Raw genomic sequence first — 16,278 nt, 5'->3', positions numbered from 1 at the left:
AATATACAAAATGTAATAAATACAAACTGAAAGAAAGGTAGTATAGCCTGGAAATGTTATTAAACATTAAGGACAGGCTGGGGTTGTGGCTCAGTGGTAGAGCACTTGCCTAGCATGCGTGAGGCACTGGGTTCAATTCTTAGCACCACATATAAATAAATGAATAAAGATCCATCAAAAACTAAAATAGATATAAAAATAATTTTTAAAAAACACTAAGGACATTTCACAATAATAAAAAGTTAAATTAATAAGAAAATATAAAAATTAGGTGTATCTAACACAGCCTCAAACTAATACAAAAAAAAAACTTAAAAAGAGAGGGAACTTGGGGTATAGTTCAGTGTTCCCAGTAGGAGCAAGTTCCCTGAGTTCAATCCTCAGCACCACAAATAATAAAAAAAAGAAAGAAAGAAAGAAGCAATTCCACAATAAATAGTTGTTAAGTAGTATTTAAAATCATTCAGTGGGGACTGTGGTTGTAGCTCAGTGGTGGAGCACTTGCCTCACATGTGTGAAGCACTGGGTTCTATCCTCAGCATCGCATAAAAAATAAAGGTATTGTGTCCATCTACAACTAATTTGTGTGTGTGTGTGTGTGTGTGTGTGTGTGTGTGTATCATTCAATGGGGGAGGAAAACACAATAAGGAAAATAGATTAATTCAACACAATTAAAACCTTTGACCTGGTGCACACCTGTAATCCCAGTAATTAAGGAGGCTGAGGCAGGAGGATTCCAAGTTTAAAGCCAGCTTCAGCAATTTAGCAAGGCCTGTCTCAAAAAATAAAAAGGGCTGGGAACTTAACTCAGTGGTAAAGCTCCCGAGTTCAATCCTCATTACCCACTGCCCAAAACAACAACAAAAACAACTTTGACCTAATTGTCTTACACTGCATTCAATAGCTGAAAGTGCACGTATGTGTTATTCAAATACACACAGGGCATTTATCAGCATTAACCAAATGCTGGACCAAAAAGCAAAGAAAGGAGGGAGGCAAAGAGAAAGCGGGTGGAGTGGGGTAGAGGGTGCGGGTTGGGGTGCAGAAGAGTCATCGCTGAGGTCAGAACTTCGACAATGAGTCTGTCTACTATCCACTAGAATGCAGAGTTACATGTTACTTTAGTCACTGATTTATCCCCACTAGTATATTAAGTCAGAAACGACTTATAATGCTTTTTCACTTTACAAAAATAAACAAATTCTTCTTTAAAACCTGGCATGAGGGAGAGGGTGTGTGACTCAGTGGTAGAGTGCTTGCTGAGTGTGCCTGTGTCCCTGGGCTTGATCCCCAGCACTGGGGGAGGAATGGTGTGACATGTTCAATACGAGTCTAAAAATATTTTTCATGTTCTGGAAACAGGTATGAGAATAGAGATTCCAGGGTTGGTTTTTTGTTTTGTTTTAAGAGAATTATGAGTTGATAACTGGTCAGGTTTTGAATTTATTATAGAGATAGCAATAATATTTCTATTAATATACAGAAAGCGATAATGTAGAGATAGCAATCTCTGGCCACACAGCACTCTCATCCTGATAATGACCCCAACTCCATTCTAATGCCAGCTACTGACAACCGCTGTTCACCCCCATTCCACCTTCCTTTAAAATTTCTGGTTTAGGTTCAAAAATAAGTATTTTTTTTTTTTTTTACTTATACATGAAAATACCGTTTAAACTGCCAAGTTTAACTATAAGCAATCTCACAATCAATTATGTTGATTAATAAATACTGAATCAGTGTATAATACAAGTCACTCATTTTTATTATTTTCTTGCTAGGCCTTCTCACTCATCAAAAGAGCTGATTTATAATAGCAGTAATGATAATAATAATACCCAACTTTTATTGCGCAGTTAATGTGTTAGACACAATCCTAAATGCTTTTTATATATTATTCATTTTGCATTCTTCAAAAGTATGTCAGATATCAGGATAATAGTTTTTCCAAAAAACCATTCTAGTAACATGACAAAGCATATTACAAATAAATAAATAAATAAATTGATAATAAAAAACTTAAAAAGCAAATGTAGTTGGATGTGATGGCACACACCCAAGTCCCATGGACTTGGAACCATTGTCTTAAGGTAAAAAGGGCTGGGGAATATAGCTCAATGGCAGAGTGATTGTCTAGCATGTGTGAGACCCTGGGTTTAATCCACAATACTGCAAAAACAAAACAAAAAACACAACTGCTAAATCATATATGAATCCGCTACTAAGTCTGACGTTGACATTAAGTATTCCAATCTTAAAAAACATAATATTTTTAAAGTGTTTACTAAAATATAACTATGATTCCAATAAAAATGCAATTTTTTCCACATCATAGCAGTAGTACTCCACTATCAAACTTTTAACCCTGTAAAAACTGGACAGTACTTAGAGATCTAACTATCAAATTACAGAATCAAATTACAGACTTGTTAGTTTCTCCAATTCCTTCACTAAAAGACTCACTGAAATAATATGATAGGAATTTATTGAATGCCTATAGTGAAAGGGAACTTATTATTTCTATGTTATAAACACCTTTAATTTTAAGAATATGGCAAATATTTAATCAAAATACTCTTCACTAGGCTGGGGATATAGCTCAGTTGGTAGAGTGCATGCCTTGCAAGCACAAGGCCCTGGGTTCAATCCCCAGTACCACAAAATAAAAAAAATAAAAAAATACTCTTTACTATAATTTCTATAACAAAACACCCTATATTTCAAAGAACATTTTTAACCATCAAGTATTTGAGAACAATTATATTACTTCCAACTGCCATGCCTATTATTTTCTAGGCTAAACAAATTTCTTTATTAGTTTTACCAGATGGCAGAATTTTCAGATTCTTTTTCTCTCTTTTTTTTTTTTTTGCGGGGGGGGGGGGGGTGCGCCAGGGATTGATCCCAGGGGCACTTAACCACTGAGCCACATCCCCAGAACCTTTTTATATTTTTATTTAGAGACAGGGTCTTGCTGAGTGCTTAGGTCCTCAATAAGTTGCTGAGGCTGGCTTTGAACTCACAATCCTCCTGGCCTCAGCCTCCCAAGCTGCTGGAATTACAGGTGTGCACCACCACACCAGATCAGGCTTTTCTCATCTTTTTATTTTTTTTTTGGGGGGGTGGGGGGGTGCTGGGGATCGAACCCAGGGCCTTATGCTTACAAGGCAAGCACTCTACCGACTGAGCTATCTCCCCAGCCCCGGCTTTTCTCATCTTAACGATCACTCTCTAATCAGTATAATGTCCAGTGAACTTTCTGCTGACAGCTGTGACTCATGAAGTCTGCATGTACAGCCTGATGCACAGCCTAATCTTAAAACTATTATTTTCAGCAACAACTCATTGTTGACAAGTACTCAAGTAAATAGCCCCCAAAAGAACAACTGCTGTTTGTTAAAATCCTTCATGTCATAAAATAGAAACACAGACATCTTGGAAGATTAAATGACATTAACTTAATGGCAGTAGACCCAGAATGCAGGTCTTTCAAATATTAATCTTCCAACACAGCAAATTCACAACTTGGCAAAAGGTGCAGTAACAAAATTACTAAAGTTTGAAAATAGGTAACATTCTTATACACATACAAAAAGATCTTTAAGGATTTCCTTCAACTACAATTCTTGGTATTTTTGTGAAGTTATCAGTACTAACTTGTTTTACTCATCTGAATTTTTTTGAAAAACATATATATGCTACTACAATAAAAATACATTTTCATTTTCAAAAAAGCAAAAAGACATAATGACATTCTTGGTACAATATAACTTACTTTGAATATAATTTTAAACAGCTTAAAATGAGTTACTGGTTAACATAAATTACATAAAAATGTACCTTACAAAAATGTTTTTTGAGGATGGATTTTCTGTCATAACATTATGATTTGAAATGAGCACATGCAAACATAAAATTAATTTGTTAGTATATACAAAGCTGAAGGGTCAAATCATTCAACACCAAGCCATTAATATGTAAGTAATTAAAATCAAAGTATCTGCCACTATGGCCTGGTGATAAAATATACAAATAAGTATTAAATAAAAACAGCTAAATGAAGTTTTAAAAGCATGAGGATTATGATGAGTTTCAAGCACTAACTGCAAGAACATTTATCAAACTTCCAATGTTAGATGACAATTTAGCAATCAGGGATGGCACTGGAAGCAAGCAGCATGAATGAACACATACTTTAGAGTTCTAGGTGACATTCAGCTTTTACTACAAAGGGAAGGATTCCCCCCATTACAGAGGCACTGATACACTGCCCTCTGTACCTGGCACATCCTGGGGGAGCTCAGATGCCACCTTCTTCTCTGCCATGTTGCAGCTATCATGGGTTTCTGAGAGACACCCCACGGGGCTCCTCCCTTCAGAGGGACTAGTCTCTTCTGAAGAAGCATTTGTTGTGTTGTCGCCAAGATTTGCTGACACAGAGTTACCTTTATCCCCAACTTCTGTTGGCTCTACAGTAAAATGCACAACAAAACTTTAAAGATATTCTTTAAAACTGCTTTTGGACAAATGGCCACATTCAATCAACTACTAAAAATGATCAATCACCAAAAAACCTGCCTCTATTTGATGGCCATTTTAAAGCAATTAGATTCTGGGATACGTTTGCAATAGGTAATTCAAAAATTATTTAAGATTATTTACTATATTAAGAATGTTTAAGTAATATAAAAATAAACAGTTTGTCACAAAAGTGTGTATTCTGGTACAAAAATAGTAATTTTTCATCAAGAAATCTCAGGGAATGGAAACTACCTAGGAAGTGTAAGTAGAAACATGAGTGTCACATCATGGTAAATCATCAACACATAGAATAACTATTATGTATGTTACAAGGGAAGAGGGTACCCTAACCTCTTTAGAAATAAAAAGTAGTTGTTTGCAATAAAATTTTCCATTATTTTGCAAATGAACTAGAGGTTTTATAAATCATACTGATAAAAATATTTCTTTTTAACCAAGTAATTCTTTTACCCTCAGATTTTCCTTGCTCAGGATCATCATCTGGTATTCTGTCATCGTTGTCTTTTTCAAGGGACTGGTCTTCAAACTCCTCTCTGCTTTTCTCAGCATCTTTAGAGTTGTTATTCTCATTCTCATGCTTCTCTTTTTCTGTTTCTTCTGGGCTTTTAACATTATCAATTTCTCCCTTTTTGGCCCTTATGCATTCCAAAATTTCTTCTGTAAACAAAAATCAAATTTTAAAATTTTTATTTTCAGTTTAATCATATAAAAGTACTACTAATGCCACTTAAGAGTTTTAATGCTAAAGAAAAAATTAAATATTTTTAAATCATTTGAACTATGAAATAAGCAGATTTCAAGCAAAATTTTGTATTGAGCACACCACCAATTAACTTCTAGAAAACATGTTGATTAAAGGTTCTATTTTCTTTAAAAAAAAAAAAAAAAAGTAAAATTAGTCTACTTTTGAAATTGAGACTTCATATAGATTTACTGTCATATCCTCTGCCATAGGACAGAAACCAGAAGCTGACATAAATTCAGTCTGAGCAGTACAGTGCAAGGATCAAAACCTAGAGGCCTGGGACTCAACAGAGACTGACTTGAATCCGGTCTGTGACTCAGGCAAGCTAACCTAACCTCTCCAGACCTCTTACTTCCTCAAGTGCAAAATAAGCAGAGGTCAAGGGCTAGGGTGTAGATCAGGGGTAGAGCACTTGCCTAGTATGAACAAGATCTTGGGTTCCATGCCCAGCACTGTGAAACAAACAAAATAAGCAGAGGCCCATGTGGAAATGACTTCTCTCTAAAACCCCAAAACTATTCTGAGAGTCACTAAGTCTCTAAGAGTGAACTCTAACCATCTTTCAACTTGTGCAGAGTGATAATACAGCAGGGCACAGGCAACAGAGCACAGAAAGTACCACAGGGTGTAGACCCATGGTAAATCAGTATGGACAAATGGGTATTAACGACAGTATTTAGGTTACAACTCAACACTTTTTTTTTTCCCCCCTGAAAATATTCCAACTTTGACCACTAGGAGCTTTTCTGAAGTTCTTTTTTCACATCTCATCCATTCATACACTCAACAAGCATCTGCTTACATTCCACCACTACAAGATACTACTCCGAGATACCGTGTATTTTTCTCTGCCCCAGTCCTACAATCTGCTCTCTCTTCGAGCAGCCTTAGTTCTTTTTTTAAGATTGGAAAATAAACATGCAGGTATACCTGATGCTGCTAGAGTACTGTTGCTTCTAGGTTCTTTTTTTTTGTTTGTTTTCTTCCAGTACTAGGGACTGAATGCAGGTTACATCCCCAGCCCTTTTTATGTTTTACTTTGAGACAGGGTCTTACTAAATTGCTGGGGCTGATCTTGAACCTGTGATCCTCCTGCCTCAGCCTCCCCAGCGGCTGGGAATACAGGTGTGCATCACTGCACCCTGCTTGCTTCTAGGTTCTCTTCACCAACACAGGTAGGCAGTGTATTCTGTGTCCTAAGCCATGTACACAGATATTATTTTCCCCCATGTTCACTATTTCTATATTTATTTGTGTCCATGTATGAAAGTGTATCTGCGACTCACTCTAGCACTGCCACCTTGCTTATTTGCAACTTGTCAACGGTGAGAAAACTGGCTCTCGTTATCTATAAGATATCCAGTTATTTGTTTAATCCTGGTACACATGATAAAGTAGGTTCTGAACTGTTACATTGTATCCCCATGAGAAATAAGCTTACCAATTAGAGTATAATGTTTATGAAGAAAAAACATTTGCAATGTCATGTGTACCCATGATACTCCTTTTCAGAATTTTAAATTTCTTTGTTTATCTTTCCTTTCCTTTCCTTAAATGTTTTCGATCTTCATTTTGGCCAATATTTCTTAAACTGTTAGGTATCTCACCTGTTTTGACAGGATTAGAAAAAACCCTGCAGAGGGAGAGAGGGTTAGGTCATGGGGAAATGCTCCATGAGTACCTCAAAAAAACCGAACAACCCAATCTTGTAAAGAACAGTGACTTTTCCCTGTAATCTTATTGGTGCAGGAGGCTGAGGGAGGAGGATACAAATTTGAGGTCATCCAAGGCAACCAAGCAAGAGAGACTCAGTCTCAAAATAAAAAATAAAAAGGACTGGAGATGTAGCTCAGATGTAGAGCAGCCTTGGGTTCAATTCCTAGTATCCCCAACTCAAAAAAAAAAAAAAAAAAAAAAAAAAAAAAAAAAGAAAAAGAAAAAGAAAAAGACTTTTCTAGTAAAGTGATTATATTGAGTTGACTGGAGTTAATTCCCCACACACTCATCTTTTCTAATCCTAACTGCTATAAGAATTCAGAGCCGATGATTAAATTAACACCTATAATAGTTACAGGAAAATAATTTCAAGTTGTAGGAAACATAACTGCTTCTTATTCTTTCTCCAAGCCATTCCCAGATCCCCTTTCACATAATTTGTATTTATCTTTTTTTTCTTATGGGGGATTGGGGTACTGGGGATTGAGCTCAGGGGCACTTGACCACTGAGCCACATCCCCAGCCCTATTTTGTATTTTATTTAGAGACAGGGTCTCACTGAGTTGCTTAGCACCTCACACTTTTGCTGAGGCTGCCTATGAACTTGCAATCCTCCTGCCTCAGCCTCCCAAGCCACTGGGATTACAGGTGCCCAGCTGTTTTTATCTTTTTACCTACCTACACAGACTGCCTTTGAGTTCTAATCTACCCAAGTTTCAACTACTCTTGCTAAACTACCAATGAGAGTATCTCAATGATTGTTTTTAAAGAACTCTTTATGTGGAAAATGAAAATTTGATTACTAATTACCTTTTTTCTTAAAGGCACATAACTGTTGATCCTCCACTGTAACTGTCTCCCAACCAAACCACTGTGTATCTCCCTACTTGACAAAGCACCATTCGGTAAGAACAACAAAAACTTTTTAAAGACTTACTATGCTTAGATCATTTAAAATACAAAAGTATAGGGAGACTAATCATATTTCTCTGATGATTGATGAACATCAAAATTGGTTATCTTTTAATGATAAAATTGATTATTCAGAGGAAGTGAATCTGAGTACCTCTTTATCCACGCACTATTTTTAATTCTCCCATAGTCTTCTATCACATGATAATCCTTTATTCAATTCCCCTACTTAAGATTTTAGTTTTTGACATTCCCCCAAAACAGACCACTAACCATTTGTGATTATCCATTGTTTTGGAATGGATAATTAACTAATAATGGATAATATTGCATATACCATTGTTTAAACAGGTAAGCTCATTCTGAAACATTAATAATTCAACCTACTTTATAAAAACATACTTTTCTGTCTGAGACTGGTTCTCTATTACTCTACTAAAGGTAGAAAGCCTTCATGAAAATAAATTAAGAGGGGAAGTAACCTGGCTGAAATAAAACTTTCTGTGACATAATCAATAGCATGGAGGAGAGGGAAAGAGGGATTATATTACTGAAGACTGAAACTTTTCTGATTAAAAAAAAACTAACAGAAAAATGCTTCCAACTATCAGATATGAATAAATTTAATTTGTGGTAGCTAAATGTTTCTGAAGACAGTATATTTGTGGGCAACAGTATCTATATGTGACAGCATGATTACCATTCTCTAAAATCATGAACTGAAGAGAACACTGATGCAAAGTGTGTAAAGAAGAGTGGATATAACTGAACTGAATACATTTATTAAATCTAAACATTTTATTTGTAAGCAAATGGAGAATGGGGAAAATAAACAGGATTATACATACAGCAGATAATATAAAGAGAAGAACAGAGTGAGGCAGGTAAATGTGTATTTACAGAATCTTACCTCGTATTTATCTAAGTTAAAATTAAAAGGCACTATTAGAAAAGACAAGTGGTATCTAGTAAACATGCACAAAATACAGCCGGCAAAACGCAAAACAGGCAACGAGCTAGGCAAGTGGTGCACACATGTAATTCCAGGAACTCAGAAAGGCTGGGGAAGGAAGAGCCCAAGCTCAAGACCAGCCTGGGTAACTTTTAAGATCCAGTTCCAAATTATAATAAGGAAAGGGCTGGGGGTGTAGCTCAATGGTAAGCCCTGGGTTCCATCCCCAGTACTGCAGGGAGGAAAAAACAAAAGAGCAATCTGTCTGCCTCTGTAAAAAGCAAGTGAGACTATGGTTACCAAGGGGAGTCACTTTTCCCTGCACACTCTTCTGTATTTTGTAGACTTTTTAAGAAAAAAATCATATGTATTTTTTACTTTAAAACTTGGAAATTTTGTTCAAAGAGTTAAGTAACAAAATAAATAAGGCAGTAATGAATTACAACCTAAAGTCTAAAACAAATACACAAGTCTATCCTGCTATCCTGATAACAGTAAATGACTGAATAAATACAAAACAGACAAGTCTAGTAGGCAGAAAAAATTCCACATAATTTGTATAGCTATTGCTCTCTCAAGGAGGTAGAACATACTCCCCATCACGCGGCTCCACCGCGTGACTTGCTTGGATAAAGCATGTACTAAGGTCTAAGGTGTAGAGGTGGGGGCAATTTTACAATGGAGAAGCCTGACAAACACCACTTCAACCAGGTGCTAGAGGTGAACATCATCAGTGATGGTAAGTGGTCATGGAGAGAGCACGGACCCCTGAACTGATGATGGCAATGGCCCTCTGACTCTTCCCTCTTCTCTCCCAAATCCATAACCCTACTTAACCATCGAAGCAATACGAGAAAAATTCACACTGAGGGCATTCTCCAAAATCCCTGATTTATACTCATCAAAACTGTCAGTCTTAAGATGGGCACAGTGGTGAACGTCTGTAATCCCAGCAGCTCGGGAGGCTGAGGCAGGAGGATGAGAGTTCAAAGTCAGTCTCAGCAACTTTGGGATGCATGTAGCAACTCAATGAGACCCTGTTTCTAAATTTTAAAAAAGGGTGGATGTGCTGGGGATGTTACTCAGTGGTTAAGCATCCAGGGGTTCAATCCCCAGTACCAAAAAAAAAACAAACCTGTCAGTCTTCAAAAATAAGTAAAAAATCTGAGAAGCTACAGTCTAGAGAAAAACACAGTACCTAAATATGATGTGGTATATCCTAGATAAGAACATGAGACCAAAAAAACAGGAGAGTAAGTAAAAACTAAGGAAATTTGAATAAAAACTTTAGTTAATAACAATGTATCAATACTGATTCATTAACAAATGTATTATACTAATGGAAAACAGTAAGATGAACATGGGAACTGTCTGTACTATCTTTGAAACTTTTTTCCATATTTTTTTGTGGAAGGAGGGGGAAATGGGGATTAAACCCAGGGCCTTGTACATGCTAGGCAAATGCTCTACCACTGAGGGTTACCCCCAGGAGCCCCTCTTTATAACTTTCTATAAATCTAAAACTATTCCAAAATTAGTTTTATTTTGAAAAACAAAAGCAAAGAATGATTCAAAGAGAATATCATTTCTTATATTTAAAAGGACTGGGGACAGGTGTGATGACACATTCCTGTTAACTCCCAGCAACTCAAGAGGCTGAGGCACAAGAATGGGGGGTGGGGGAGGTGCCACAAAGGTTTAATAAGACATAAATGGTTTGTGGAGTACTAGGAATGACCAGGGCTGGGGTTGTGGCTCAGTGGTATAGCACTTGCCTAGCATGTGTGAGGCACTGGGTTCGATTCTTAGCACTGCATATAAATAAATGAATAAAATAAAGGTCCATCAGCAACTAAAGTAAAAATAAAAAAAATTAAAAAAAAAACTTTTTTATAAAAAAGAAACAAAATCTCTGATAAGTGGAGAATGATATATAATAGGGGTGGGGGGTGGGGAGTGAGAGAAGAATGGGGAAACTTTAGAAGGAAATGAGAGGTAGGAGGTATGAAAAATGATGGAATGAGACAGACATCATTACCCTCTGTCCGTGTATGATTACAAGAATGGTATGAATCTACATCGTGTGCAACCATAGAAACGAAATGATGCACTCCATTTGTATACAATGAATCAAAATGCAGTCTGTAAAAAATTAAAAGATGAATAAAAATAATAAAAAAGAAAGTATTCAAGCAAAAAAATAATCTAAAAAAAGAAATAAAATAATACAATACATAGCATATCTAATTTATGTTAGAGTAAATGAGGTTATCTTGGAGAAAGGAACTATAAATACTTAATGAGAAAAACCCCGCTTACCATTAGCTGCCGCTAGAAAGGATTTGTTACTGCCCCGAGCCTTATTGGTCAGGTCTTCAGTTATGTCCATGTGCCGGTGGATTTCTTCACGCATTTCTTCTAAAATTTTGCAAAGTTCTGCTTCCCAATAATCCTTGTCTAGACAGTCTATTAATTCTGCAAGCTGGACCTTCGTGCTATAGTACCAAATTTTCTTTTCATTTTCATTTTCTGTATCTTCTTCTCTGTTGTAGAAGGGGGAGAAACACATTAGACACTTGCCACTCATCTGACAACTTCATCTATCCAATGAAAAGTTAAAATATGTTAACACAAAGATATGTGCTCACTATATGAGCACTATACATTCACATTTTATGAGTGTTCCAGGCACAGTGGTGCGTGCCTATAATCCCAGCTACTAGGGAGTTGAAGTAGGAGGACTGCAAGTTGAAGGACAACTCAGCAAGTTAGCAAGACTTTCTCAAAATAAAATAAAGGTTTGGGGATGCAGTTCAGTGGTAGAGCATTCCTGGATGCAAACCCTATCACTGCAAAAAAATAAATGTTTTTTCGAAATCTTATGAACTCATTATATGAGATTATGAGAGATTCCCTTGGGTCTTATTCAAATACAATGCACTTTTATTTCATTTAGCCACCCTCCACTAATTTTTATTTCATAACCCACAGCATCTTAGGATAAAATAATTTGGGACTAATGGTGGGAAGAGAGGTTATCAGCAAACAAAGATATCTAAAAATAGGACACACAGAAAGATGAACTCACAATTTGGAGCCATGAGAGAGCAACTGATAGAGACAGTTCAGTTTTACCTTAATCAACTAACTACATCATCAATATAACAAACTGATAAAACTTTAACCACTGAGCCATCAGAAATGTTATTAAACTATGATCAGTACATGGGAGGTAGAGAATAGGTTCACATTTTAATATAGTTTAGATTTATTTTCATCAGGCAGTATAAACGCTTTGCTAAGTTCTGGTCCTTCCGGTTGAAGGAGTCATCTCAATGGAGCAACAATGTCTCATCTCTCTTCTTAAGAATAATCAAAGCTAGTGGGGCGTGCTGGCAGCTCAGGAGGCTGGGGCAGGAGGATCACGAGTTCAAAATCAGCCTCAGCAAAAGAGAGGCATTAAGTCACTCAGTGAGACCCTGTCTCTAAATAAAATATAAAACAGGCCTGGGGATGTGACTCAGTGGCTAAGTGCCCCTGAGTTCATTCCCTAGTACCAAAAAAAAAAAAAGAATAATCAAAGCTCTAAAACTGGAGAAAAGCACAGCTTTCTTTCCTGACAAATCTCTTCTGAGATTCCCTTCACTTTATTTTTTTTTCTAGTTGCTGATGGACCTTTATTTATTTTATTTATATGTGGTGCTAAACCCAGTGCCTCACACAAGGTAGGGAAGCACTCTGCCACTGAGCCACAACCCCAGCCCCTCCCTCCATTTTTTTTTTTATATATTTTTTTAGTTGTAGATGGACACAATACCTTTATCTGTTTTTATGTGGTGCTGAAGATTGAACCCAATGCCCAGCATGTGCTAGGCAAACACTCCACCACTGAGCTATAACCCCAGTCCCTTCCTTTCACTTTTAAGGGAGTTGGAGACTTCAAAAAAGATCGTCAGCCAAGCACGGTGGCACAAGCACGGTGGCAAATGCATCACCACATAATGATATTTCAGTCAACAATGGACCACATGGATGATGGCAGTCCCATACAAGCATACTGCCTAGTGACATCATACCCGATGCAGTTTCTGTGATGGTCATAAGAACAAGCTCACCTGACAGTGCATTTCACTGAACACACCCCCAACATATGAGGTTCTATCGAACTAGTTTTTTTTGTTTGTTTGTTTTTGTCATACTGGGGATTTAACCCAGAGGCACTTGCCACTGGGATCCATCACCCAGCCATTTTTATTTTATTTTGAGACTGGGTCTCACTAAGTTGCTAAAGCCTCCCTGAGTTGCCCAGGCTGACCTTGAACTTGTGATCCTCCTGCCTCGGCCTACTAAGTCGCTGGAATTATAGGCACGCACCACTGCACCCAGCCTCTGTTTACATATTTCAATGGAATAAGAAAAACACTCTACATTAAACATTTTTGGGATAGAAAATGTAACTTGTGTTATGATTACATTATAAAAATGAGATGCTATAGGAACAACTTTCACTAAAGACATTCCGTCGATTTGTTCAAGCAACTCAAGGACTATGGAAAGGGGCCGGGCCCTAAGAGCTGATGTCATGTGAGGTCCATGCTGGCATCTGCAGAAATCTCCTATCCACAACAGAGAACTCACTTCATCATATGGCATTCCATTCTACACTAGAATTGTTTTTAGTAAGTTTTTTCTTATAATGAGATGACTCAAATTCCTAGTATTTCCACCAATTAGTCCTGGTTCTGCCTGCTAGCGGTGTACAAAATAAATCTAACACCTCCTCCACACATCATCATTCAAATCACTCACAGCATCTATAATTTTACTGCTTTTCTGTCTCAGGCTAGATATGCTCGAATACTTAATAACTCTTTACACGGCAAGTCTTCCAGACTTCACTAACCCCGTATTTTCCTCCAAAAGTATAGTTTGTTGATGTCCCTCTAAAACTGTGATGCTAGTAACTGTTTTTCCTCTTTGCTGCTCATCTAAGACAATATTTACACTGACTACACTTTCTCTTCTTGAGGCTGAAGGATAAATTCATTACAAGCACAAAGTAGCAAAACAATAATTGCTAGTGCTTTCAAAGAGAAGTTACTTGTTTATCGTTAGGTACTTGGGCTTATTTACACAGTTTATATAATCAAAATTATCTGTCCTAATTTTAAAAGTGACAACAGCAACTTTCCTGTATAAACACCCCCTGCTTTTTGTGTATAGCTGGTTCTGGAGTTACACCATGGTTTCCACAGAGGCTCTGTTCCTACAGGCCTACGAAGTTCCTGTAGAAAACATTTGCCAAAAATATAATTTAGGGTGAACATAAACATTTTAAAGTTTCTTTAAATTTTTCTAGTTAGTCTTACCAGGCTAGACAGTAAGTTTGACAGTGTGACTGACAATATGTTTCAAGTTTCATTTCTAAACAAATCCATAGAAATGAACCGTAAGAAACTCTATAATGGGTTGAATGGTGTCCCCCCAAATTCAGTTCCACCTAAAACCTTAGAGTGTGGCCTTTTTTGGAAATAAGGTCTTTGCAGATATAATTACTTACAGGTCTGAGATGAAATCATCCCTTACAAGAGAAGAAACAGAAACTAGGGTAGTGTGAAGATGGAGGCAGAGGCTGAAGAGATGTATCTGTCTCCAAGCCAAGAAAGAGCCAACGACTGCCAGAAGATAGCAGAGAGGCAGGGAACAGTCTCCCCAAAAGCCTCCAAAAAGAGCCACCCCACAGACATGTGATTTCAGATTTCTGGCCTCCAGCACTGTGAGACAGTAAGTTTCCTGTTGTTTCAAACCACTCAGTAGGTGGTGCTTTGTTACAGCAGTCCTGGGAAACTCCCAAAGTTTGGTATCAAGACACAGAGTGCTGCTGTAACACACACCTAAAAATGTGGAATAACTTCGGAAATGGATATTGAAAAGAGGCTGGAAAAACTGAGGGACAGGGCTGGGACTATAGCTCAGTGGCCGTGTGCTTGCCTAGCATGTGTGAGGCACTGGGTTTGAACCCCAGTACCACATTAAAAATAAACAAATGAAGGCATTCTATTCATCTACAACTACAAATTTTTTTTTTTTTTTTAATTGAGGGACATTGATAGAAAAGGCCCAGTCTGAGTGAAGAGATGGAGGTAGGCACATAGAATTATGCTGCCAACAAGCCAACAAGCTTCTAGTTGGGGAACTTGAAGCTGGGACAAGGAGAAAGGATCCTTTCCAGAGCCTGCAGAGTAGGTAGGGTCTGATTAGCACCTTGAGTTTTACACTTCTAGCCTTCATAACTATTTGACCATAAAATTCTGTTTTAAGCCACCTTGTTTGCGGAACTTAATTACAGCAGACTAAGAAACTAAAACAACTAACTAGCAGTTCAGCAATTAAAGACAACACCAAGTCAAGTGGCCAAGGTGGTGGCTAGGAGTTCACATTCTGCAACCAGACTGTCTGGGATCAAATTCTAATTCCACCACTTACTAGTTGAGTGATCTTAAATAAATTACTTAAACTTTCTATGCCTTCTCCATCTGCAAAACAAGGTGGCAGTTCTAGTATGGATATGCTTTAGGAGTAAATGAGTTCAGATATGTAAAGTGCTTAGAATAGAGCCAACAACTCATGAATAATATGCAGATGCCACTATTTCCCCACCTTTGGCTGGGTATCAAAGTATTTCAGAACACCAGAAGGGTTCAGAAAAGTAAGCCCTAAGAAATGGCATAAATAAGGCTGAGCCCTGAAGAACAGGTGATCCAAGAATTTTTAAGGTATTTTGGTTGGCTTTTTATTTATTGTTTTGGATATGGAAGAGATTTAAATATACAAAGTTAGGGACCTGTGTTAAAACCTGTTAAAAGCAAATGAAAGTAACTGAAAGGTTTTTCAATTTATGGGGAAAGAGACCTTACAAAAATCCAAATTTTTTGTTTTAAAAATCATTCAGCTGGGCATAGTGGTACACACCTGTAATCCCAGTGATTTGGGAGGCTGACGCAGGAGAATCTCAAGTTTGAGCCCAGCCTCATCTATTTAGTGAGATCCTGTCTCAAAAACACAAAAATTTAAAAAAACTAGGGGTACAGCTTAGTGTGGAGCACCCCTCAATTCAATCCCAAGTACCACCAGAACTAACTAAATAAATAAAGACAACAGTAATAATAAATAAAAGGTATAACAAATATATCACAAAAGATTATTCCCAGGTTTCCAGCTTCTCTGGATGAGAAGAATGCATGAAGAGCAGATAATAGGGGAACTGATGAGTTCCAGTTTAGATGTGTTGCTATCTTTGAGGCACCTGTGGTGTGGAAATATCCAGGAGGTTGCTGAATATACACAACTGCATGTGGGCAGAAGGGATTCAGGCACAGGTTTGACGGCAATCTAAACCATTAAGTAAGT

General features: G+C 37.3%; 1 protein-coding gene and 1 long non-coding RNA gene across 16 annotated transcripts in view; one reads left to right on the top strand and one right to left on the bottom strand.

Annotated features, from left to right (window-relative positions):
• LOC306656451 overlaps positions 1-16,278 on the top strand; it is a 561,410-nt gene that overhangs the window by 230,326 nt on the left and 314,806 nt on the right. The window lies entirely within an intron of this gene.
• BPTF (bromodomain PHD finger transcription factor) overlaps positions 1-16,278 on the bottom strand; it is a 134,372-nt gene that overhangs the window by 74,454 nt on the left and 43,640 nt on the right. For 11 of the 15 annotated variants that reach the window (XM_079131551.1, XM_079131556.1, XM_079131552.1 and 8 more), the window contains exons 3-5: positions 11,188-11,411; positions 4,994-5,200; positions 4,282-4,470 (exon numbers count right to left, since the gene is read on the bottom strand). In XM_079131551.1, coding sequence (XP_078987677.1) covers positions 4,282-4,470; positions 4,994-5,200; positions 11,188-11,411 — 620 coding nt within the window. The remainder of the gene's footprint in view (positions 1-4,281; positions 4,471-4,993; positions 5,201-11,187; positions 11,412-16,278) is intronic. The other 4 variants (XM_079131544.1, XM_079131545.1, XM_079131547.1 and 1 more) reach the window with 1 other exon arrangement.

The sequence above is a fragment of the Sciurus vulgaris genome (assembly GCF_902686455.1).
Source record: "Sciurus vulgaris genome assembly, chromosome: 3".
In the NCBI taxonomy this organism is placed as follows: domain Eukaryota; kingdom Metazoa; phylum Chordata; class Mammalia; order Rodentia; family Sciuridae; genus Sciurus; species Sciurus vulgaris.
This window is presented reverse-complemented; position numbering and strand designations above follow the sequence as displayed.